Raw genomic sequence first — 26,459 nt, forward strand, 5'->3', positions numbered from 1 at the left:
AAATGGCACTTACTTATAGCACTTTGTTGTTTTATTTTGAAGAAATTGTACTTTCTTGATTCTTGTTGTTCTGGGTCTGTACCCTCGGGGTTGATGCACTTATTGTAAGTCGCTTTGGATAAAAGCGTCAGCTAAATTAAATGTAATGTAATGTAAAGCAGCGATTTGCAAATCACATTTTTTCATAATTTCAGATGGACATAAAAACACTTAAATATATATATATATATATATATATAAAAAATATCCGAATTAACATCATATTTTGCAGCATCATAATTACATAATTACTAAGTGCATGAACTTAAAGCGTTCTAAAAGATGAGATGAGTGAATAGATACTGGAATAAAAACAGTGGCTGTTTTTATTTCTCTAGAGTCCAAGACTTTTTCCAAATTCGGGGATAAAAAGAGTAAATGTGCACGCTGTGATTGGAGGCCCTTGGAGACGTCACGTGGTTTGGGTCGCTGACAGTATAAACCCTTACCGCCGGGTGCGCACGTGGGTGACGCTGCAGGGCCAACCCTCCTCGGGGTCCCTTTTGTTGAACCATCAAACATAAGCACCTTTGGAGATCCCGAGGGGCTCAGATGAGAAAGTGCTATCATCCCGCGCACGAATCGGTCACTTCTCAGCTGCGCAGTCATGTCGAGGTCTTTTTACGTCGATTCTTTAATCATCAAGGATACGGTGCGGCCGGGACCTGCTGAGCACCCGGGACAGGACTTCTACATCCCCATCAGCATGCACTCACCGGGCGTCATGGCGGTCACGGCTCCGGTGTGTCCATCCAGGAAGAACGGGACTTTCTGTGTTTGTCCGATGTGTGTCACGTCCCACATCCACTCGTCCCGCAGCGGCATTCCCATGCTGAAGAGTCATTTCTCAGGAGCGGAGGCGCAGTACTGTCACAGGATAGCGCATCAGCAGTCGCAGGCACTCGCGCACCCGGGACACACACCTGTCTGCACGCCCACATTCAGCGTCACAGACCCCAGAAGATACCACTGTCTTTCTATTGGTAAGCACCTGTTGGCTGCACTCTCGGCACCTGTTTGATTGCTCTGTACATTTCATCCTGCACTTTAAAGGATATCACAGGAGTGCCAACGCTCGACTTTTACGCACAGTGATTTTACGCACAACGCTCTCTGTCATTTGCATCTTTGATTGGGTTTAGACTTCCAGTGATGATAGGAAATGTCATGTCTGACGTGAAGTATGTTTGTCTCTCCCCACAGGCGCCTCTGAGAGCAGCCACATACAGAATGGCAAGAGGATGCGCACGGCGTTCACGAGCACGCAACTCCTGGAGCTCGAACGGGAGTTTTCCACGAACATGTATCTGTCGAGACTCAGAAGAATCGAAATCGCCACGTATTTGAACCTGTCGGAGAAACAGGTGAAAATCTGGTTTCAGAACCGCAGGGTGAAGCACAAGAAGGAGGGCAAAGCCACTCAGAGGAGCGCGCACAGCGGTTGCAAGTGCACAAGCGGCCACACAGACTATTCGAGGTCAGAGGACGAGGAGTCCCTGTCTCCTGCCTCTGCCACGGAAGAGAAAGAGGTGTCAACCATCTGAGTGAACTCGACTCCCCAACTCCCCACTGCCGGCACTTGCTCTGGCCGCTACACACATGGGTTATTGTGGCATCACGCAACATCTGAGCCGAAAAAAATCTCCTGCATGACGTCTGACAAGAGTTAAAAATGACACTTCACGTTCATCCCGCTGTTCAAATGAAAGTTAGTTATGTGAATTTATGTTTTTGAAATATTTGGAAACCTGCTGTACAGACTGATCCCCGCAGGGTTCTCACCATGTATCCCAGTCTAGTCAAATGTCCCCAGTGAAAGTTTTCAATTACCGTCCGATATCCCATAATACTCTCAGTGAGGTTGTAAAGACAGCCCGAGAAAAAGTCTAATCCTAACCTGTGTGGAACCTGTAAGCAACTATTTGTACACTATGTATATCTGTATTTATTGTAATAAACATGACGAGTTGACCTAAATTTGTTTTTGACTATGATCAATGATGTGTTGAGTTGCAACAGTAAGCCGCCAAATACTGAAAACGTTTAACAACTGAAAAAAAAGAAAATGAATACATAAATAAGAAAATAACAGCAAAAATAATAGAATAAATAGTACAAAAAATAACAAGTTGAGACAACTGTGCCTCAATTTAAACTAATCCAGATAAATACACTCTCTTCATTTTTGAATTTCCAAAAGCTGACAAAGACTTATTTACATACCATTTCAGTTTATATATTTTAAAGGATGCAGTTATCTTATAGTTGGAGTAATTAGAGGGAAATAGTTTTCTTGGGGGAAAATGCTTAAATACAATATTTTCCAAACCAGAGACTTCCATATGTAATGTCACCTACTATATTACCAACATTGATTACATTTTTTTAAGATGACATTGTTGGATGGATTTTTTTCAATAAAAATTTAAATTATATTGGATTTGATAATTTTAGTTTGTGTCCATGAGTTACTTTGGCCACTGCTTAAAACCTTCAGGCTTTACGCAGAGTTGTTAAGTGCATTTAACCGTTTTTAGCCGTTCCATGTATTTCATATAATTTGAAAACTATTATCATTATTACTGCGATGATTATTGAGCTGACATCACTACACTCTTTTTTTTAAACTATAATGTATCAGAGCTCCATTTACATGCTACAAGCTGTGTAATTCTAAATGGATGGAGTGAGTTTATATATAAAAGTGTAGCTGTAATTTCTTCTTAGATCTGGCCACAAAAGGGTACCCGATAACGCCCCCGGGGAGCAGCCAATAGTCCATTAATGGTCGCTTTTGAAAAGATTTTTGTCTTGTCCAAAGCGAGTTTAATTGCGTTTTCGGTCTCACGTCAGTTGATTATGCTGCCATTGCTCGAAAGCTCAGAACAAGGATATATAGAAGTGGGCAAAGGCTTTGACAGGTTAGATTGTCCTGCCTTGGGACTCGCATTTAGCCCGAGACCCCCGACGGCTGTGCGCTCATAGAGCTTTGAGAGACAGCTACAGGGTTCCTCCGAGGGAGCGAGGACGATTTAGTCACTGTTTCATTAGGCACTATTTGAACCTTTCAACTTATGGTGAATTAAAGGGGGCATGCTCAATTGGAGAAAGACTCTAAGGAGGGATTACGTAGGAGGGGCCACTGGAAATTAGGTGACGCCTAATTTAACTCGTTTCTGTCAGAGTTTGGGATACATTCCTAATTGAGAGGGGAAGCAGGTGAAGTCTCGGTCCCACACAGGCCCATTCAGAGCGCGAATAAATGATTCCCTTTCACATCCCGCTGGTGATCATATATTATTGGGGGAAAGCCATCTAATGAATATATATTGAAGTTCCTATTAATCGAATTAGAGTTCCCTCGCAGGTGTGAGAGACAAATGCAGCATTTAAAGCGATTAATAACAGAACAAACCGCAGTTTTGAGAAGGACCCCCACCCTGATCCCCCTCAGACTTTTAGGTCATGTTGAGAGTAGATGTGTTTGTTCAGGTAGATTGCCTATCTCTTCCAAAAACCATTACCCCCATTAAAGTATATTATCACATTGCTTAACCCCAAAAAGCCATAAAAAACAAACAAAAATGCAAAATGCACAGAGAGGGTTGTAAATATGAGAAGAAAAGCAATGGATCTACGAATGTAGAGGATAAAAAGAAGAGCACTCCAACGACGTCAGGCCTCGGCCACTATTGAAAACGAAGCAATTACGCATGACAAAAGACAATTAATAAGAGGGCTTTTCAGCCGGCTGCAGCTGCTGTCTCATGCGGAGAGATAGAGAGTAGGAGAAGCTGAAGTGCCCGTGTGGAAAAGAGGGGAGCAGCGCTGTCTTCTCCTGAACAGACGCGCACTTATGAATCCGCTGTGCGATATTCATCCTCCACACATGTGCCCTATAGGGTCTCATCTATATCTGAGTGTGGGGAGTCGTGGAGGAGGAAGGTGACTTCTTTTTGTACAGTTACAGGAGCATCTTAAACTGATGATGACCTCCTACAATTTAAACACTGGTTTCTCTGAGGGGAACATTTCTCTCCCTCTCTCTCTCTCTCCCGCCCTCTCTGTGTGCGTGAGTAAGGGAAAGGGGGACATTTCAGGAAATGCAAAGTCAAGTGGGTTAATCTATCTGTGCATTAACAGGGTCAGGAACATTCTCACACAGAAGGAGTCAGGGCCACAGGAACTCAAGAGAATTGGTGTATTTGTGTTATTATTGAAAATCAATTAACATTTGTTTTGCTTTGATGAGCCAAGTAATCGCCCTAGGCAGTAAAATGTCTTCGATATTACAGCGGTGAATTGATTTGTGGAAGCTTAAAATATGTTGTTAAAATGTTAGTATTTTACAGTTGTTTTTGTTCTATTTAAAAAAAATGTATGTTGTTCGGCAAAGTAAAATGACTGCCTCAAAGATAGATAGATAGATAGATAGATAGATAGATAGATAGATAGATAGATAGATAGACGGACAGTGGGTCTTGGCAGTGGGGAGATTTCAGCACGCTGGACAGCTCCCTCCGCCCGAAGGCCACCGTCAATGTGAAGTCATCTTCAAACACTTCTCACGTCACACGACACACAACACGTGACATGTCTTTACATCAGCTGTGTTGTAGATGGTCTCAGTCATAGAGGAGGGACCTGAGCTTACTGACAACGTATTGAAACCACCAACTTGATCAGAAACAGACAACAGTCAGTTTATTATTGCATAAAGTATTACTTCATATTTGTGCATATAGTAAATAACGTGTCCGGTTTTACACGTTATACTTGTCAGGGTGTTGTCACTTTCGGGCTCTAGGCCACTAGTGTCTTATGGGCACATGGAGGAAGGATGGAATATGTCAAAATTATATGCTACATTCGTGTGTTTGTATTTCCAAGGAAACGTATCACAATTCCAATTTGTTGTGTTTCATTTCCATTGATGCTATAGCCTTATACTTTTGTTGTTTTATAACGGTTTCCATTTTTTTCACAGCCCCCTGGTGGACAGTTGAAGTCGTGACAGGAAAGGTTCATCCGAAAGAAGATAGCTGGCAGAGGCAACGTCCATTGAACAGAGGATCTGCAAACATCCTCCATGTGCTATTCATTTCATAAGGCCGCTGCAAAGATATTCACATCATCCTGCTCCGTCTGGAGCCCAGTTGTGTGCATCTGTATTCTATAGGTATAATATCACAGAGGAGCTTCAGCCTCTTATATTGTCACTAAAACACATTTTGGACTCAAGAACTAATGACATTTAGATGCCATGGAAAACGGTAATATTGACAGAGAAAAGTTTAATTAATTACTTATCACTTTTTTTTTCAAAAATTACTTTTTAATTAGCATTTCAAGTTTTGGTGAAATGTAATGATTCCTTTATAGAAGTTGTATGTCAAGTTTATTAAACACTACACCTACAGAAGTCAATGACACACACACAAAAAAAATTACCATAACTGTGTCTTGTCAGGGCCTGTAGCTACATTTTATAGGTGAATATAAGAAAATCCCATAACATGGAGAAGCTCAACCCGCTCTGAGGTATAAACTCGATCTTACGGGGTTGAGACCCTTTGTTTGGAGAACAAGGAAACTGTTCTTTTCGGCAACATGTGGAAGTAATTGCACCAAGCTACTGCACTGAGCTGAGAGAGGGGGGGAGGGGGTCTGTGTGCATCAGGCCCCCGGGGCTCTGCTCCTTCCATGAGGAGACACCGGTCTGATGCCCCTCTTCAGTGCGCAGAGGTAGTTGATTTGTAGGCACCCATTATTCTCCTGATGCCCGCCAGGAGGGCCCCGGGGTAAACGGGGGCTGATGGGGTGCATCAGGAGCCGCTGAACAGCTGACGCATGTGCGGGACGAAACAGGGATCGTTTTCTTTCTATGTGACAGCAAATAAGAAGCTCTGTCCTGATGGTGTGTGTGAGTGTGTGTGTGTGTGTGTATGTGTGTGTGTGTGTGTGAGAGAGAGAGAGACAGAGCGAAAGAGAGAGAGAGAGACCGACAGAGAGAGAGGGAGACAGACAGAGAGAGAGAGAGAGAGAGAGAGACGGAGAGGGAGAGAGAGAGATGTGGCTTGCGTTATGATGGTGTTGGAGCGCCCTCTATGAGCTCGTCGCACCACTGTCCACACTCTGCTCCACAGTTTTGTGAATGATGCACAAGAACTCCGTCCATTCACAACTGAACTGCATATTGTAGGGAAACAAATATCATATTTTGTTATAATCTGTCTGAGGTGAATCGCCAACAATTTCATCCACAGAGCAACAGCATCTGTGAGGACCTGTGTGAGTAAAACACCGTCAGATGAAACTCAAGTCCCTCAAAGTTTCTCCACTTACTTTTCTTCCCAAAAACTCCTCCAATCCGGATAAAACCTCGCTGAGATTACCCTCTACCCGCTCGTGCCCGCTCACATTTTCATCTGCACGTTCACCCCAAAACGGACTCTTACTTTGAAAAGGGGTTCGGCGCTAGAAGGGAGGGGGAGGGGGGGGGTTCATTTCCTGAGAGTTATTTACTTTGAGCCAGATGATTACTTTTTTTTCTGAGGGAGGGGGGCGGAGGAGAGGAGGAGGGTGGACTGTAACATAGAATCAGTTACAGGTCGCTGTAGCCGGAGCGCAGTTGCGAGGGCGGTCGTGGATGTGGACAGAGGGTCCGAGGCGCGTATGCTCTCACAGCGCAGGATCTCTGAGGATTACAGCCGCCGCTGAAAGGACCCTCACTGCGCCTTTCGGAGCCTCCAATTCACTGTGGATATACTGACACGAGAGGAATATAAAGAGGGGATTACTTCAAGGTAATTGAAAAGGTTGTGCTGGAATCCAAAAGGATGACTGAAACAATTTTCCGTCAGTCGTTTTTTTTTTTTTTTTTAATCGGGGGGGGGGGGGGGGCTTTGTTTAAACGCGGGGAATCTGATGAGATTCTTTTCAATATGGTCTGATGGGAGCTATATTGCAGCCCTAATTAGTTGAATCAATTATCAGAGTCTCCTCCACCCTTTTAATTTTACATACAGGTCTGGAAAAGTTTGTTCAAAAGTTGCATTCACAAAAATAGTTGTGGCCCCCTGTGAGTTGTATGCAGCTTTACCAAGAGGGCAATGCATGACTTCTTCTTTTAGATAAGATTTCCGTCCCCCGTGCACCATATGGTGTCCCCGCTGGACGCCGAGCGGAGACGCGTCCCTGGCTCTGCTGGAATAAAAGCGCTGATTTTCGGCCTCACAGCTGGAGGTGTCACCTCCAGGACTGAAGGCACCATTGTGGGGTGCTCTCCATGGTGATTTAATGGGAAACACATTTGAAAATTGTGCATCTCATTGTTTTCTCGCCTTTCCGTGGAATGCGAGGAATTAAAATTGAGAATCGGCACTGGAATGAGGCTCTCCGCGCTGCAGCTGAGTGGATTCAAGTGGTGGGGGGAAGAAGAGTTCTCTGGAGCCACGACGCATTCTTCATTAACCACCTAACCCCCTGCTGGGCCACCAAGGGATTTTGCGCAGGAGTACAATTTTTTATTTCCCTCTCATATTTTTGAAGAAAAGATCTTCAAAACTTTTTCGTATTGCGTTGATGCGCATTGCTCAATGATGCTTTACAGAAAGATTCCCCCTCCAAAACAATTCCCCTGGAAATCAACCCTTTGACCACCCGTGGAGGGCACACAAGTCTTATCAGCTGCTGCTCAGATGTCTGCGGTCCAGCAGTGCCATGCATCGTGCCACATTTGTTGAGAGGCTTGTAGGGAGAACGGGGAATAGAAGAAGAGGAGGTCGTGCAAACAGTCCGAACTGTCGCGGTCTCAGATAGATTCACGCGCAGCGGCTGGAGGATCTTCGCCAAGCAAAAGAAACAGAAAAAAACAAAAAATTTGAAATGATTTCAGTGTGCACAAACACGTCAAAATGGATTAGGCATTCTGTCAGCTGATTCCCACGCAAATGTATAGTTCTGTTTGGAGTGGGTCCTCTAATTATAGAGTTATACCAGACCCGGGTTGACCACGGATACTCCAGCGCGTCTTGAGCGCAGTCAGAGCGGACAGCCACGGGACGCTACAAGGGCCACGCTCTGTTGTTTTGGAGATAAACTGCAGATACAGACTCTCCACACAGAGAAAGTAAACCACCGAGAGTTACAGATTTAACAAGAAGTCATTTCACTGAAGTGATCCGTGCAATGAGGCTGACTTGTGAGGTGACTGAAGAAAGAAAATAGGAGCAAACATGGTTGGTTTTGTGTGGTGGATCCGGCCCCAGACCAGAGGGATCTGTCCTCTGCAGAAACTATGAGACAAAGTTAAACACATACGTATCTGATGTGTGAGATGAGTTATGAGGAGTCTGCACTAAACTTGAGAATGTCTTAATTAGGCTTCCTTTCGTGGTGTGGTTGACCCAGGAACAAAAAGAAGAAAAAACGCCTTTTGTTGCTTTTTGTGGCCTTTTATCGAATGTCCCAAATTTTACAAGTCAAGGGCGTAAAAGAGATTTTTTTTAAACTTCTGAAAAGTGAGCGGACAAACTTCAGATGAGATCAGAGAAGGTTCGATTCCCTCATAAAGTGGACTGTGTCGCCCTCTACCGACAGTCTTCGTGCGCAGCTGGCGCGCAGCAGCCAGAGTAGTGGATCCTGTCTTCTCCATCCTGTTAAAAAAGCTCAATGGAGTCTTCTGACGGAGGGGAATCTGTGGTTTTGTTGTCGTGACCCTCATCATAGTGAAAAACAGTTAATGTAATCCTCTGACAGATTTCAGACCGGTGCCCTTTCAGCACTTACAAGATGTGGGAGACCACAAGCCATTAGAGTTGAAGTTAAATTCTCCAGATCCCTCCATAAGACTGTGGGATTATTTGCCTGAGCCAGTGAAACTACACATATGTTGGGGCTTGACAGGACATTTACTGATTAACTTATTTAACTGTAATATTGTCAGAGGTGACAGTGATTTCATGTCAGAAATGACCAAAAACAAAGTGTTTATCTTATTTTATTATTAAATATCAAAATTGCCTGTCATTATAGGCCAGATCCTCCATAATCATGGACGAGGTGAAGGCGTACGTCGTCTGTTGGGGTGCTTTGGTGCTTCTTGTTGCAGGTAAGTTTAATAATCAGGCATGTCATATTCCGTTTCTCATATCCTTATACTTTTACAGCATCCTCTAATCCTTTCCATCTCTCCTCCAGTCACCTGTGGACTGTCACCACCAACCATCGTGTCCAATGAGGAGGAGTTCATCCTGCACCCTAACTCTGTGTTCAACATCAGCTGCACAGGCAAAAGAAACGTTGTCTGGGCCGAACCCCTGCCGGCAAACACTTTTGTTTATCCAGGATACTACACGGCCACGCTCTTCATTTACAACGCCACAGTAGAAAACACCGGCTACTACATGTGTGTGTATGAAAGCCCCGAGGGTGAAATGGACGGTGAGCCAGACGAGGACAATGAGGCAGGAATATATGTCTTTGTGCCAGGTGAATAGCATTTTTGTGTTATGTTCTCATTGGATATTTAAAGAGAAATACTTGCTCAAAGGCTTGAAATACTTTTTGCACATCTGCAGTGTGGCCACATGTTCTGAATATATACCAAATACCACATAATCATGGTCAGATATATACCTTGGTAATATCAAATACAATGCATTGTCTAAAACATGTGAGGCAGAGTAAAGCTCTAGCACCAAAACATGTAAGTGTATTGGATTGAGCAATGGTGTGTTTTACAACTCATGTAGATTTTCATTTGTAAGAAGACTAGTGGATTGTTTCTTGTTTAAAAAGTTACACAATATGCATTTTTAATCTGCCGATTTACCTCAGAATAAAATATGTTGTTTGACCTTAAGTATAAAAATAAGAATACAAAGGATGGCAGTATTTTCCAACCCAGTCCAATTACCCACTCTAACTAAATGTTCTCTCCTTGCACAACCTAGATCTCCAGGCCCCATTTGTTCCCGAGACCCCAGAAAACGTTGAAATCCCCATGGACCCGACAGGAGTCCCCATCTCCTGCCGCGTGTCCGACCCGTACACAGACGTCATCCTCAGGAGCGTCCCCAGTGGAGAGGAGATGCTCGCCTACTACGACAACAAGATGGGCTTCTTCGGGAACCTCTCTCCTGGACAGTACCAGTGTGAAACCACAGTGAATGGCCAGACAGCCAGAAGTGTAGTTTACACTGTGAGAGTTGATGGTGAGTCCCGATGATCATTGTCTTGTATTCCATGGTTGTGAGAAGATAACTGATTCTTTAAGGATTCTTCTCTGTATGCACTGTAATAATGTGTATTGTCTCTAACGAAATCAAAAATGTACAATAAGAAACAGTCAAGTTACAAATGATCGGATGAAATTTCAAACTCTGCACAGCTGGAAGCACTCCCCCAGTCTGTTTACCATGAGAAGGCTGCAGGGTGATCTCACTGAGAGGCATGACGTTACATCATTAGCACAGTGGGAGATGACTTAACACGCCTGTTTCCACTTTATGTGTGAGTGTGTGTGAGTGTGTGTGTGTGTGTGTGCGTGTGTGTGTGTGTGTGTGTGTGTGTGTGTGTGTGTGTGTGTGTGTGTGTGTGAGTGTGTGTGTGTGTGTGTGTGTGTGTGTGTGTGTGTGTGTGAGTGAGTAATGACGACCTACTGAGCCACCTCTCCATGATAAATGAGCTCATGCGAATCAAGCTGTCACTGTCTTGGGACCAGTGGGTTGACGGTGCTGATAACTGCTCTCTCGTGGTCTCTCTGCAGCCCCTGCAGACATGGAGGATTTCACAGTGGAAGTCAAAGCCAGCGAGGAGAGCGTGAGGGCCGGGCAGCCTTTCAACATCACCTGCATCGCTCCCGCTGGGCTGGGCTTTCAGCAGCAGTGGCTCCATCCCAAAAAACAGGCAAGAATGCAACCCCTTTCCTCTCTGTGTGTTTTTGAGAATTTCAATGCAGTCTCCTCTGCGGGTTCACCCGCCCGTCCTATGTCTGTCTGTCCTGCGCTATTTCCTCCAAGGCCTTGTCAGGTTTCCATGTCATTTCCTACTCAGCACCACTGAGCCTTAAATTAGTGAATAATGGTTTTGGAGCGAAACCAAGCAGCGGCAAGTGGAATATAGCTCTGAGAATGGCCCACAGTGGTTATAAAGTATGTGTTAGGAAAGCAGTAACTGAATGTTGTGTCTTCATTATGAGGACTGTCAGCCAAACGGCCCCTGCCGCAGTTAACCCCTTGTGAAGAGCACTGACGTGGAAGCTAAAGTTCAGCACAAATGGCTTCAGGGAAGGAGGCTTTTCAGAAGAGGACACTAAATCCTTTGACCCCGGTGACCTTTAGACATGCAGGACAGATGTTGTCAGCACAGCTAAACATTTAATGCTTTTGAAGTGTTAGTGACAAGGATCTGAAAGAGTTTCAGGTGCAATTTATGTTTGTTTATGTTTGTTCTTGAGATTCTTAATCTATAGAACACGTTGTCTGTTTCTGTGCGTGGAATTCCTCTAAGCCCTTTTCCAGAGACAGTGAGGGTAGGGACGCAGGACTCCCGACTCCTGGTTTTGTTCTTAGCTGCAATTACAGGTTTTTAAAAGGCCCTGTGATCCTGATTTATCTGCTGTGGCCTCACAAGTGTTTTAACCATCTGCCTTCAGCTGCACGTCACGCTTGCCTCTGACACATAAAAAATACAGAGTGAAAATAATTAAAATATCCAGTTGCCAACCCTTTCTTTTCTCCCTGTCATGGCGAGTAGGATTTTTAACCGTTACTTTAACCTCTGTGCTCACAGGCTATGGGCGCAGTTCAGATGAAACAGACGTTACCTGACCAGCTCATCTACATCCTCAGTGTCCCACAAGCCACTGCTCAGGACAGCGGCAGCTACGAGTGCTCCATCACTCACGAGAACAGCGGGGAGGTCAGGGTGAGCAGCGTGGCCGTCACTGTCTTCGGTGAGTGTTTCCCCAGGACACATTTTCCTTGAGTTTTCAGCAGAAGTGTAAAGATTTGAAAGAACTCATATCAGTGAGTTACATTCACTTAACATTAGAGTCACATTTAATCACTTTTAATATTCATGGTTCCACATCAGCCGGGTGGGGAAGTCATTTTCACCGACCGACTGTAAAGCTTCATCTCTGCTTTCAACATCAGCCACTGTGTTTTATGGGATGGCTTCAACAGATGTGTGTGTGTGTGTTTGTGTGTGCGTGTGTGTTCAGGCCTTAGTTTCACCTCAACCGTCCCTGTCACTCTTCATCTCCCCTCTTGTTCTGCTCCTCTACCCACTCTGGTTCTACCCACTGAATCTCTTAACCCGTTTTCATCTACAACCACCAGCAGCTCACTCTTTTTTTCTCATTCTCTTTCTTCAGAGGACAAGTCTTTCGTGGCTCTGGACCACAGCGGAATTCTGGTGACGGAGTTCGTCAGCCTCTTGGAGGAGACAGAGTATACTATTCTCATCAATGCCTATCCTTCCCCCAAAGTGATTTGGTTGAAAGACGGCAAAGAATTACCAGTGAACTACTATGTCCTCACCAAAACAAGCCGCATCGAAGGGAATCGGTGAGAAGAAGGATTTTGATTTGTTTAATTGATTGATTTTTGGATGAGATCTTTCAAGTCTGATAATAGTTAAAAAGGTTAAAAGTACATTTTAATTGTTTGTTTTGTTTACTTTTTTGCTGGGGATTAGATGAGAAGATTAAAAACCCTCTAATGTCTGTATGCCAACATGAAGCAGAAGACAGGAGGAAGTTAATTTAACTGGCTTTGTCCAACGTAACAAAATCCACCAGCCAATAACCTCTAAACCTCAATAATTAACATTTTATACGTTGTTTGTTTAATCCATTCTGAAACAGAAGTAGGAAAATTACATTTTTCCTACAGTTTACAGGAAGTTATTTGGCATACTACTCGGGCCAGTAACTGTCTGTCATATAACCCGCTATGAAACTTCAACATATGGATTTTATATTTTCATATCAAATGAATGACATTTCAGTGAGAACTGTAGGCGTGTTTTGTTTCCTCTGGACATAGTCATGCTAGCTGTTTACCTCTGCTCCCAGTCTTAAGCTAAGCTAACCGGCTGCCAACTGTAGATTCACATTTAGTGCACAGACGCAACATATACATATTGTCATATTTGTCGTTAGTATTGTTAGTAAGTGAATAGTTTATTTTAAAGAAAGAAAGAAAAAAAGACAGGACCGGGAGACTTCTGGAGCAAATCCAATTTCAGCTAGGGCCAGTGCCCCCCTGGCCACGCCCCTGGATACGCCCCTGTTAGCAACTGAGTGAATACGATTATTTCCAAAATGTCAATATGATTTAAATAAAAACATATTTGGTATTTCTTTTCACACAGGTATCAAAGCATTCTGACATTACGACAGCCGCTGGAGAAAGACAACGGCAACTATACCATCACTGTGCTGAGTGGCTCTCGCACTGCAAATTTCTCCTTTAACCTCAAAGTGAAAGGTAAGATAGACAGATAGATAAAAAGACAGATAGATGAATAGTGGGATCTTGGACTGAGCCCGGTACATGTGAATCTTTCAGCTCCCACTGCGATGATGTTCCCTCCATCCTCCGCCCCTGTGCTGCTGCCACAGATCGATGAGATGGTGGTGCCCCTCCACACTCCTTTCACCTTGACCTGCCGCGGAGAGGCAAAGCTGGCCTGGGAGACGCCACTCTACGTGCAGGAGCTGTCGCAGGAGGACAACAGCGGCCTGTTTGTCTCCACCATCACTGTGGATGCTGCCACTGCAGTGCACACGGGCTACTATACGTGTTTCTACAGCAGAAACACCACTGAGGACATGGACGACAGCAGCATCTATATCTATGTCCCAGGTATGTAGAAGACAGCAGATTTGGGTTTGTGTTTTTTTCTAACTTTACCTTGTTATCTAGTCTGAGAGATGTATTTTATTTTGCTCAGATCCAGATGTTCCCTTTGTGCCATCACCGGTGCCCTTTGGTAACCACGTCCTGTCCGAGCACGAGGAGATGGAGATCCAGTGCCGAGTGTCTGATCCCACTGCTAACGTGACCCTGGTTAATGTTGACACCCAGCAGCCTGTGACTAGTGTTTATGACAGCAAGAGGGGCGCTTTGGGGGTATTCACTGCTGGAACCTACGTTTGTAAGGCCCTCATAAACGGAGAAGAACACTCCAGCGGGGAATACATCGTCCACGGCTGGACAGGTGTGTGTTCTCTTGAATGTGTAAATGTGTCAGTAGATGTCTGCAACATCTCAAAAGTAGACACGATACAAATCCGCTCTGTGTTTTCTTCATTTGATTTCTACCGTGACATCCATATTAACCTTGTTGTCATATCTCAGGTGGTCCCGAGCTACATGTCGAGCTGACAGCCAAGCGGACTGCTCTGCTGGTGGGAGAAACCATCGCAGTCACCTGTCTGGCCCGGGGATCTGAGATTCTGGAAGACCACTGGAAATACCCTGGCAAACTGGTGAGGGTACAATTCTTCCTCAACAGCACAAAAAGATGAACTCAAACTGATGCTTTAGTTTTATTCCCTCTGATAAACAGAGTTTCTGGTCGCTGGAAACTCAAAGTACCTGTTATCCCTTGTCCCTTGACAGACTAATCGTGCTTCAAAAACCGTGCATGAAAACAAGAGGGATCAGGAGATCCTTTACACCCTGACGATCCTGCAGGCTACGACCAAAGACAGCGGCATCTATTCTTGCTCCATCACTGATATTATTAGTAATGAGAGCCAGACAAAGCAACTCGCTATAAGGGTTTTTGGTATGAAAGCTGTGTTTCTCAATTTTACAACAAAAAGCTTTAGGCATCATTCCACAAATTCTTATTTTTCCATCTAGCACTGAACGATTTCTGATTCTCTGTCGGCCTCTGTTCTTTCCCTTCTCTAACAGGAAGTGAATTTATGTCCATCAGTCCACAGTTTGGAGAATATGAGTCAGCAGAGTTGGACGAGGTCCGCGAGTTCAGGGCCGAAATCGACTCCTTCCCCACTGCTCAGGTCACGTGGCTCAAAGACGGAGTCCCGCTCAGCGACGTGACGGCGGAGATCTCCACCAGCCTGCGGCAGCTCAGCGAGACCAGGTGAGGCTCCCGTTCAGCGTCCACACTAATGACAGCAGAGCTAATGACAAGCTGAAAGTTACATTCCCTCTCGTTGCTGGGCCTGTCATTATGGTTTACAGCGAGGTGAACTTTACATCTTTGTGGTTATTGAAGTCTCTGCTTTTATTGTTCTGTGCAGCTACATGAGTGTTCTCACCCTGATCCGCGCCAAAGAGGAGGACAGCGGGAACTACACGATGCGAGTGGAGAATGGAAACCAAAGCCGGGACGCTAGCTTGATCCTGGAGGTCAAAGGTCAGTCCTTTGTGACTTTTATTTCCCTGGATATTGATCTCTCAACCTTTAATTCACAGCTACAGTCATTTTTGTCCTCTTATATTTACACACACACTCTGTTGGACTATGTTACAGTGCCTGCAGTCATTGTGGAGATGATGGACATCCACCACGGCTCAGCCACAGGCCAGTCTGTGGTGTGTATTACTAGAGGGCAGCCCACTCCTGTGGTGGAGTGGTTCATCTGCAAGAACATCAAACAGTAAGTCCAGTCTTCTTCAGTGCATCATTGACACCTTCTATATTTTCCTCAGTCTACATGAATGTTGTCTCTACACACTTTACTCTAATATACTTAAAAACCTGAAACCACTCGATTCTATAAAACATGATTGGCTATGGGACAGTCACTGCGGCCTTTCTGAGAGGAATGGTGTACTGTGATAATATCAGAAAATATCCTTTGATCCCGGGGTCCACTACTGATGATGCATTTGACATTTTCAAGAAAGACAAACCTAAAGATGGCAAAACTCTTTGCTAGAAAAATGTAAAGTGCAACAAAGAAAAGAAAACTGTGAATATACAAAAAATACAAAAATGTACGAAACCAGGTTTAAACCAAATTTGACCAATAAGCTGCTGCTGATGTTTGCCTGTATTTTTAGACCTTTGAAAGTTTTTCTTTTAAACCGATCATACATCTCTTTTCCTCTGTTCCCATGCAGTTGTGCCAATGACTCGTCCTCCTGGGTGCCGCTCTCCACCAACTCCACCAAGATCACGGTGGAGTCCCACATGGACGAGGACAACAACCTGGAGAGCCAGGTCATGTTTGGTCACCTGGAGAACACGCTGGCAGTGCGCTGCCTGGCCAAGAACGAAATGGCGGCCGTCAGCAGGGAGGTCAAACTGGTGTCCAACGGTGAGAATGAAAACACAATTACCAATTTTGCCTCTTAAGTCACTGTCCTTTTTTTTAACCCAGCTTTGAAATGACATTTGATGTTGTTGTTTACCACCTTGTTTCCTTCTATTTCCTTCTGCTTGTGACACTCGGGGTGCGACGGGTTGTGTTAGTCAGTGTTGTCAGTGTTGAAGCAGCTGTCAGATGAGTGTGTGGGGAGACAGCTGATAGGGGCTCTGAGGAAGGGACACTCAGACACTTAAGTCAGCTAAGCCAGACACTGTTGGGCCATTTGTTCCCTTCCAGATCAGCTTTACACCCCCTTACCCTTATGCTCACTTCCCCTGTCCCAGTGCCTGGTCTCATCCCCCTCCCCTGGTCTGTCGCTCCAGCACACGTTTTGGGTTTAGTAATCTGGACTCCCCAGGGATTTTATTGCCTTTCTTATGCAACACGTCAAAGTATTTTAACTCAGGCAATTCATTTGTCATTCCAGTAGACACATGTGATTAATTTACGCTTCATCTAACATGTGTGACCCCTGACTCTCCTCCTGAACAGGCCCTCACCCTGAGCTGACTGTGGCTGCTGCTGTGCTGGTGCTCCTGGTCATTGTCATCATCTCACTCATTGTCTTGGTCATTATTTGGAAACAGGTACTGCTGCCATCCTTCAGCATTTATTCTCACCTCTCGTGTGCTCACCCATTTACTCACCCATTGCCTCTGTTTCAGCATTCATGTTAAAGTTTAAAAGAGCAAATTAGCCTCAAGAAATCAATCCTACATGTCATGTTAGGTTCAGTATGAGATATGCGATGTGATTTTAAGAGTTTGTTCAATTTCTATGTCTTCTAAGTTAAGAAATAAAACTACATTTCTTGGTGGATTTTGAAAGTTACAGTTAAAACTACTGAGTATGGTCTGGAAAGCCAAAGCGGACCCCCATAAGCCAGTGCAAGGTTAATTAACCTGCTCTTCATATGGCCTCTGTCTTCCAGAAACCTCGCTATGAGATCCGCTGGAGGGTCATAGAGTCTGTGAGCCCAGATGGCCACGAGTACATCTACGTGGATCCCATGCAGCTTCCCTACGACTCCAGATGGGAGTTCCCCCGCGACAGACTCGTGCTCGGTGAGTTTACTGTCATTCTCAGTGTGTTAACTCTGCAGTGGGGTGCAGGCGGCTCTGCAGCCTCCCTGCAGTGATGTTCCGGTCAGGACGTCTCCCTCCGTCTTTGAAGCGGGGCTGTGATAAACTAATCTGGCTCAGGCAGTAGGGGGTATGCTGGGTTTGAGATTGTTTTGACCCAGCGATCAAAGGGACATTGAGCCATTGATTGAGTCACAGATGGGGAAGCAGAGGCATCCAAAGTGCAGACCTGTGTGTGCATACCTGTGTCTCTGCAGGTTCTTTGTGTTTCCTCCTTGATAACTGATCGTGTATCTTCTTATCTTTCTCAGGTCGTATCCTGGGTTCTGGAGCCTTTGGGAAGGTGGTGGAGGGCACCGCCTACGGACTCAGTCGCTCCCAACCCGTCATGAAGGTGGCAGTGAAGATGCTGAAACGTGAGTTTAACGGATAATACCTAACAAGACATGTAAATGATTCATCCGACATGTGTGTTTAGACCAGTGAAGCTCAGAATAAGGATTGGTTAGATAAAGTTAGCTATTGTTGCTACTGCATCTCCTATAGACCAGATATCTTTGCGCATATCCGAGGTCTGTATAAACTAAATATATACTGGTTTTCAAACTGTGAGGCACAACTTCAGAGGTGAGGAGCAGGAGAGATATAACGCAGATATGATGCATGAGGTGAAAGAGAAACTGTTTTTCTAAAAGCAGTTAAATTAATTGTTTGTTAATGGCTCATTATGGCAGTTCTCCACTGTTCAATACATATTGTAAGTTATAGCATCACTTATGCTGAAGTACTTACTTATTTGTAAATAATACTTTATTTGCACTTATGGTCAGAAAATAACAAAGTACTTCTACTCTGCACAATGACAATAAATTGATAACTGGCCTTAAATACATTTAAGAGACAGAGACAATCCTGCTTTGTTTTGTGATGGGGGGTCTTGTAGGGCTTTGAAAAGGAGCAACAATTGTTAAAAGGGGGGAAAAATTACATTATGGAAAATAGTAAAGACTCAACATAATAAATCCAGTTTTTACAGCATCATTTAATTGTAGAATTCAGATGGAGGAAGAGGTTTAGCCTGAATGTATTGTTTGGCGTGTTTGCTGTTATATGTGTGATGATGAAGTCATGGTCACTGTTTCTTCTTCCAGCCACTGCACGCTCCAGTGAGAAACAAGCCCTGATGTCTGAACTGAAGATTATGACTCATCTCGGTCCTCATCTCAACATTGTTAACCTCCTGGGAGCATGCACCAAGTCAGGTGAATAGTAAACACACACACACACACACACACACACACACACACACACACACTGGGGACCAAAAGATGCACACTCCTTCACATAGGTAAATACTGTACGCCATAATAACAGCTCACTTCAACCAGAGTTGCTTTTCCTTTGCAATTTAGTCACCACTTTACAAAGACACAATACCGCCCACATCCAAGCTGCCAAACACAAACACACACACGCTGATTCGGATTTGGCAGTGGAAGACATTTAGAGCTCCACCAAAAAAAGATTGACAGCCTCGTCCCAGCTCTCGGTGGGTGTGGTATTTTAATAGCCTTTTTATGGGGAAGTGGAGGCTTACCCTCTTGACTGTGCTTTTAGCCTTTACGAGTCTCTGATAAGATTAGCCCGCAGACTGACGCCGATGCACGACTTTGCTGTGTTGTTCCCAGGCCCCATCAACATCATCACAGAGTACTGCTTCTACGGGGACCTGGTCAACTACCTGCACAAGAACCGAGAGAGCTTCATTGCCCTGAACCCAGAGAAAAGTAAAAAAGAGCTGGACATCTTCGGGATCAACCCTGCAGACGAGAGCAGCAGGAGGTAACACATATATATACAGTTCATGGCTTGTCATACATGCATTTACATTTCAAATGCCCTATTATTATCCTGAGTTAGACACACGGTTGGAAAATGATATGAAGTGGTCAATACACATTTAAATACATCTCTCTCCACCCTGTTTCCCTCCTCCAGACCACAACGATTTGTGCAGTTGTCTCACACTAACACACGCTCTCCCCTTACCCTCGCCGTATCGCCATTTTCTCCACACTTAAGGAGATCGTCTGGCGTCTTCACCAAATCCAATTGCAGTCTGAAGTGGTTTCAGCTTACAACCTAATTGTATTATACTGGAGATTCCTGTTAATTCTGTCCGCCCAGTTGTTCATGGTGAAACAACCCCCCACAAAGGCTCATCTGGGTTGATGGATGACTCACACTGACCACACCTCAAAATGACCATAACATGATTTATTCCTGGCTACTGTGTTGGCCTCAGCCATAGGGAGCGGGATGATTTAAGGACACACTTACGCACATTGACAATCACTGCACACACAATAGAGGACTAAATAAAAACATGCATTATCACCATGGGTGTGTATATGGTGCAGTATCCCCATGTCTTGTCCTCGCCTCATCCTTTAAAAGCCTTCCTCTCTTGTGTTTGCAGCTATGTGATCCTGTCCTTTGAGAGCAAAGTAGACTACATGGACATGAAGCAAGGCGACAACACTCAGTACGTGCCCATGCTGGAGATGGGCAATGCCCACAAATACTCAGATATCCAGTCATCCAACTACGACCACCCACCCTCGCAGAAAGACTCGAGTGGTAGGCACTGCAGCTCTTCTCTCTCCTCTCTCCTCCCTCTCTGAGCTACTGCTGTGTCCTCTCATGGCTTCAGTGTTTGAGTCAGTGTCGGTTGAGGGGATACACCCTTGTCAGAATTTAGGACTGGCACAGCCCTGTAATTACATTGAGAGGATAATTGCAGCACATGCATAATAATGCCCAGTTTCTCCCTGCCATTAGTAAAAGCCAGGTCTGAACAACCAGTGCTATATTTACCATTCATAATGAACATACATGTACTGCTTATGTACCACCTCATGATGTTTTCTGTGCGTGTGTGTGTGTGTGTTATCCAAACCAGAGGGTGACATGGACAACCTGTTGTCGGAAGAAATGAACGAGGGCCTCACCACCACCGACCTGCTCAGCTTCACCTTCCAGGTGGCCAAAGGCATGGAGTTCCTGGCCTCCAAAAATGTACGTTTGTATGAAATATCACAATTTTCTTTTCTTTATCCAGCAATGTTTTTGTTTCGCTTTGGTGTGCATACTACATGCAGACTCACACCCCCCTGCTTCCCACTGCACTGATGGTCTGTGTCCTATATGGTGAAAGCTGTGCTTGCCATAGTGGGGGGACGACCAAGGAAACCAGTGGTTGTGTGATAAGCGGTTCTGTCAAGGCTGCTGAGCCCACTGGGGAGAGAGGCCAGGGACTGAATATAGCAGCAGCACAGCCAGGGCTAGAATTACCAGGCAGGCACACACTGCAGCCCAAAGCCATCCATTCGGCTTCATAGTTATTATCCCTAAATATCCAGTGGTCACAGCCGTCCTTCCAACTGGCATGTTTACACAAAGACCACGCTTTATAAAGCAATATGAAACGGTATTAAAAATGAACTCTGGAATGAAATACACAGAAATAGACGCAGTCAGTAGCTGTGGGCGCAGGATGTTGGAAATGGATGCAACAATTGTGCATTAAATGCCACTCCCTGCTAATCAGTTTTGCTTACTTGCTCTTTTTGTGCAGTGTGTGCATCGCGACCTCGCGGCCAGGAATGTCCTCCTCTCTCAGGGCAAGATCGTGAAGATCTGTGACTTCGGACTGGCCAGAGACATCATGCATGACAACAACTATGTCTCCAAAGGCAGCGTAAGTCACCAGTCCTACATGAATCCATACGTAATGTGTAGTTTCACAGCATTTGCAAGTACGATTATAAATGTCCTCTCTGTCCTCACAGACTTTTCTGCCTGTGAAGTGGATGGCACCAGAGAGTATTTTTGACAACCTCTACACGTCCCTCAGCGATGTTTGGTCCTACGGCATCCTCCTCTGGGAGATATTCTCCTTAGGTGAGCACTCAGTGGAGCACATACCTTAAATCTAAGGGCCAACAGTCCCTCTGATAGCAATCACGCTGCAACAGATTGCGCACAATTATAGAAATTAGTTACCTAAATACGCCTTGAACCATGAATTATTCCTTGGGAAAAAGGTGGAAAAGTTGAAAAACATTCTATATTGCAATGCATAAGAACGATTCCTGGATCCAATCCCCTGATCCAGATCAACACCAAGGTGCAATGGGTTCTTTCCTGACCCGTACCACATCCTTCCACCAAGTTTCGTGGAAATCTGTCATGTGGTTTTTGGATTATCTCGCTTACCAATTAACAAACCTAACCGCCTTGGTTAAAGAAAAATAGGAGACTGGTGCTCTGTGGTAAACTCATCTTGTGGGCTTGTGTTTTGGTCTGCAGGTGGCACCCCTTACCCGGGGATGGTGGTGGATTCCAGCTTCTACAACAAGATCAAGAGTGGATACAGGATGGCCAAGCCTGAACATGCGCCTGATGATGTGTAAGTGGTCACTCACATGAAGACTTCACTGCTTGCTGTTGTCTGACAGAAAGCTTCCCTCACATCCTGTCAGATGAGGAAAGCTGAAGGCTGTAAACTCAGAACAGTTTGTTTCTGAGCTGTTGATATACACTGGCTGACATGAGTCATGGTCAAAATTACAAGGTGCAGGACCCGTTGTGCTGCTCTCGATGGTGATGTTTTACTTTTTCTTTTGCAGGTATGAAATGATGATGAAGTGCTGGAACAGCGAGCCAGAGAAGAGGCCTACTTTCCTGGGTCTGAGTGACACTGTAGCATCTTTGCTGCCCTCCAGCTACAAGCGGGTGAGTTTCCCTGTGACCTCTCACACTTTCAGGCCACTTTTGGATGGTGAACACCTGATCTCTAACTTACCACCTCGCATTCTTGACCTCTGCGCAAACCTCTCTTTTTGTTTTGCATTTTTCTGGCTGAAAATATCTCCTGCCTGGGTTGCCATGTTGCCCGGCAAAGCAGATCATCATCATGATTACATTCATTTTAATTTTAACTCACTCTTAAAGTAGCACGCTGCTCATTTGAACCCCCCCCCTCCACTTCCCCTGAGGGTACATTAGGAGTGTTTCTGCTGCGGGCTCTCTGCGCTCCTGTAAAAACACAGACCCACCAGTGATTAGAGTGCGATTGCGGCAGCTGGGTTTCAGAGTGGCTGGCCCGAGTCTGGGTAATGACGCAGGTCCAGTTCTCGCTTCCACCACCCAACGTAAATTACCCCATTAAACTCCACGCCACACATGGCACATCAAAACAGCGATACCTCTGCCTCCTCATCACGGCTTTAATGGTCGGGGGGAGGCAAAGTAGCAGCCGGCTCTTGATTTGGCACCTCTGGCTTGGATGGGATGGGATGTGTGGTTTGTTTCTGTTTGGATCGCACTATCGGCTGGAAGCACAACTTGTGATCACACTCAAAAATCACACTATCTCTTGTGGCTCTACGAAGCTGTATCACATTTGCACACTGTATTGTATCGTCGGTGCTTCTGTGCTGCGAGACTCATGTGGGTTTGTTGGTACTGTGTGTCTGTGTTGTGCAGCATTATGAGAGGGTAAACCAGGAGTTCCTGAAGAGTGACCATCCCGCCGTGACTCGGGTGTGTGTGGAGAACGACGACGCCTACATCGACATCACCTACAAGAACCAGGGCAAGCTGAAGGACCGGGAAAGTGGCTTTGACGAGCAGCGGCTGAGCTCCGACAGCGGCTACATTATTCCTCTCCCCGACCTGGAGCCTTTATCTGATGACGAATATGGAAAGAGGAACAGACACAGGTGAATGGAGCGAAAACATTTACTTCTAACCCTTTAGGGTGTCTATATATCACCAGAGATGGCTCTAACTTGTGGTGTTCATGCCCCCTTGCAGCTCTCAGACATCCGAGGAGAGCGCCATTGAGACCGGCTCCAGCACTTCCACTTATGCTAAGCGGGAGGGCGAGACCCTGGAGGACATCACGATGCTGGACGAGATGTGTCTGGACTGTAGTGACCTGGTAGAGGACAGCTTTCTGTGACAACTGACCCGTCTGCCGAGCAGGGAGCAACAAGTGGAAGGGGTGTCCGGACCTAAGGTACTAGAGAAAGACTTGTACATCAGCCAAAGACTCTGCCATCTACCGTCGGGCCCCCGCCACTCCTCCTCCTTGAACAAAACCAAATCACTCTCTGGATGCGTCTGTGGGGATCGTATTGTACGCTCTTTACTTCTCCCTGGACATTGCCCCCTGTTGGGCTGGAGGAGTGAGAGAAGATTGAGGAAATCGTGACATCAAGGACTCTAAAGCACCACAGCCACTGAGGCTGTGAGTCTGACATATTGAGATGAAGCAAATAAAAGAGATTGTCTTTTTCATTTGCAGGGCTTTAGTCTATCGGGCATTCTCCTAACAGCAACATAAGCAAGAAGGGACAAATCAAAGGCGTTGGTCATCAACTCTAAATGAGCAAACACCACAGGATATCATTATATGATATATATATATTTAACCACTACAGATGCACTATTTAAACTAGATGAGTCCAAAACGAGCAACAGCAATGGCAGGTAAACTCAACCCAACCTCACCTGCCACAAGAGAAGCACCTGATGCTGGTACAATCAGTAGCAATACTTGGATTTAAAAGCACAAAATCTGGACTACGTGCATTTGTTGTTTATGACCATATAATGTTTTCAGTGGTTAAATACTTTTATTTTTTTACATCATTTTTATGTAGACATGTATAATTTGTGAATACTGAGTTGATATTGACCATAGCTGTTATGAAAAAAGAAGCCTTTGAGTTGCATGGATCTTTGCGGAGTCTCACCTGTTTGTCCAAATCCAACCGAACGTTCTCAAGCCCCGTCCCTGACACACAGGCTTTGAGAAACAAAGTGTGATTGTATTGTAAATATCTCCAGAGTTGTTTTATAAGAGAGAATTATTGGGATAGTGCTCAAGTATTTTATATAAGCGCATTTTAAGCTTCTGAACCCTTATCCGCCCTTTAGATGAATACATTTCAACAAAGGAAATGCAATAACATTTCCTAATTAAAGACATTTGCCATCATGGACAGCACAGAGTCATATGACAAAATCTGTGGATTAGAAAGTATAGAAAGAAATATTCCCATTTCCTCATGTGTGTAACATATGTCAGCAGTTTAGTTAATACAAATATGGAAAGCATAAAATAAAACCAAAAAAAAATATTTTATCTTACAGCTGTGTTTTTCCAGCAAGTCCTGTGGTCCAGTCTCATGTGTTATCTATTGTCTATTAGCAGGTTCTAGTTATACTAAGACACTAGATGAACTAGAGATCCATGTTGATCTGATGTCATACATCAGTTATGTGTAGACTCTTTGTAATCGTCTGTATCTTCCAGCTACTGTACCAGCTATGCCACTGCCACCCTGTCGACTGTGATATAATCTGCAATTGTTGCTGCACTTTTTCTCTTTTTTGTTTTTGTTTGCTCCATCTTGTTTTGGAAGCTGCAGACAAGTTAGCCGGACTGGTGAAACAAAAAGAGTCTGGGCTTTGGCTTCAGATGTTTAAAGTAGCGTGGATGTGAATGTTTGTGCTGCAGGTGATTGATTTCTGCTTTTTGTTGACGGTACAGCATCTGTAATTACAGCTAATCACACCTTGTATGATTCAGTACTATGTCTCATTATTTTACATCGTGTACATTCAGATGATTTATATTTCAATAAATGATTTATAATGTAAAAACAGAAACACATCTTCTCAGTGTCTATGACCTATTACACATGCAAACAGACGTATGAAGGATTTACAAGGATTATATGGAACATGGGGCAATGACCAAATCAAATGTAGTATTCTTCATTTCTGTTCAGGATATAACAGGAAAATTATGCATTCAAGAATAACAGTATTCATTTTAGATATTTTGCTAAATAACATATTGGTAGACAAAATCGATATGAATGACACAAGGGCAGAAAATGAAATGTCCCAGTTTATGTGACACAAAAAAACAGCTAGTGAAATTTTGTAAAAATACTAATACAACAATATAAAAAAATGAAAGCCTTGCATTTAAAATACATGCACAGGAGCATCATCTGGCAAATGTATATGTAGTAGCAGAGCAAAAATACTCAATATGCAGGAAATTAAAGTAATATATTAATGTAATAGGACATTCTTGGATTATTATTTTAATGTTGGAGCTGCTTTGTATTCACTTCAGTTTGGTGCTTACCACCTTCCAAAGGGTCACAAGATCAGTCTGAGGAGGGATAAATGATGATTGCTGAGGAAAGAAAGGAAAACGAATCATTAACTTTACACAAACATCAAATTTTGACACATTGGAAACTTCAAAATGTTGTATCTGAATCACCACTTAAATAGCAATATAGTACCTTAAAATTGTACTGTGAAGTACATAACTGCAAATTACATAATGATTTTTTTATTTAATAAAGTGAGATGCAGAAATCAGTTTACAACTATCTTCATTCTGCTATCCAACTGTCACAAATGCAGTATGAATGACTTCCAGCAGAGGGCCACAATCTCACCTCAAGGCTCCAAATCAGTTTATCAACAGACAATCAGACGTATATTTACAGTTATTAAGACAAATAAATTAGTTGCCTTTATTCCTCAGTGTCATTTGCTCAAGTGGTTGAAGTTTTACAAAAGGAAAATCTAAAACAAACTCTAGTCTAGTTGCTGATATTCAGTGAGAGCAACCTGCTGTTACCATTAATCTCCACCTGAGGGAGCTAGTAACTAGATGATACTTAGTGCCTTCATGTAGGTAGAGCACAGGAAGGTCAACGTGATGTAAAGGTGCATCGGATGATTTCAGCCTCCAGGTGTTCTTATTTTCACCCTCTTTAGTTTATAACCCTGGCCATTACAGCCTCTACGGGTTAGTGTCCATACAGAAGGATGCATGGTAAAAGAACAGTGCAGCACCAGATATACTCCTGCAACTC

At 44.3% G+C, this 26,459-nt stretch overlaps 2 protein-coding genes across 2 annotated transcripts; both read left to right on the forward strand.

Moving 5' to 3' along the window:
- The first annotated feature begins 646 nt into the window (after window positions 1–646).
- gsx2 (GS homeobox 2) lies at window positions 647–1,678 on the forward strand. Its single transcript, XM_053431218.1, has 2 exons — window positions 647–1,022; window positions 1,243–1,678. Exons 1-2 carry the CDS (start codon window positions 647–649, stop codon window positions 1,581–1,583), a joined length of 717 nt encoding a protein of 238 aa, XP_053287193.1. The 3' UTR covers window positions 1,584–1,678.
- A 4,931-nt stretch (window positions 1,679–6,609) lies between these two features.
- Window positions 6,610–25,224, forward strand: pdgfra (platelet-derived growth factor receptor, alpha polypeptide). The gene is made up of 29 exons (XM_053430578.1): window positions 6,610–6,845; window positions 9,076–9,151; window positions 9,241–9,531; window positions 9,996–10,256; window positions 10,811–10,950; window positions 11,836–11,998; window positions 12,422–12,614; window positions 13,423–13,538; window positions 13,620–13,916; window positions 14,005–14,271; window positions 14,412–14,542; window positions 14,676–14,844; window positions 14,976–15,165; window positions 15,326–15,441; window positions 15,559–15,685; window positions 16,152–16,348; window positions 16,892–16,986; window positions 17,331–17,463; window positions 17,793–17,897; window positions 18,633–18,743; window positions 19,170–19,323; window positions 19,961–20,121; window positions 20,444–20,559; window positions 21,119–21,241; window positions 21,333–21,444; window positions 21,853–21,952; window positions 22,173–22,278; window positions 23,032–23,267; window positions 23,362–25,224. The coding sequence occupies exons 2-29, from the start codon at window positions 9,094–9,096 to the stop codon at window positions 23,507–23,509; spliced, it is 4,416 nt and encodes a 1,471-aa protein (XP_053286553.1). The 5' UTR covers window positions 6,610–6,845; window positions 9,076–9,093; the 3' UTR covers window positions 23,510–25,224.
- The last annotated feature ends 1,235 nt before the right edge of the window (window positions 25,225–26,459 follow it).

This window comes from Pleuronectes platessa, chromosome 9 (genome assembly GCF_947347685.1).
Source record: "Pleuronectes platessa chromosome 9, fPlePla1.1, whole genome shotgun sequence".
Taxonomy (NCBI): domain Eukaryota; kingdom Metazoa; phylum Chordata; class Actinopteri; order Pleuronectiformes; family Pleuronectidae; genus Pleuronectes; species Pleuronectes platessa.

Excerpts from the sequence above, each read along its gene's own strand:
- pdgfra (XM_053430578.1), top strand. The coding sequence starts at position 9,094 with ATGGACGAGGTGAAGGCGTACGTCGTCTGTTGGGGTGCTTTGGTGCTT. Across the intron at positions 13,917-14,004 it reads CATCTATATCTATGTCCCAG|ATCCAGATGTTCCCTTTGTG; the intron begins GTATGTAGAAGA and ends TATTTTGCTCAG. Across the intron at positions 19,324-19,960 it reads GCAGACGAGAGCAGCAGGAG|CTATGTGATCCTGTCCTTTG; the intron begins GTAACACATATA and ends TTGTGTTTGCAG.
- gsx2 (XM_053431218.1), top strand. The coding sequence starts at position 647 with ATGTCGAGGTCTTTTTACGTCGATTCTTTAATCATCAAGGATACGGTG. Across the intron at positions 1,023-1,242 it reads ATACCACTGTCTTTCTATTG|GCGCCTCTGAGAGCAGCCAC; the intron begins GTAAGCACCTGT and ends CTCTCCCCACAG.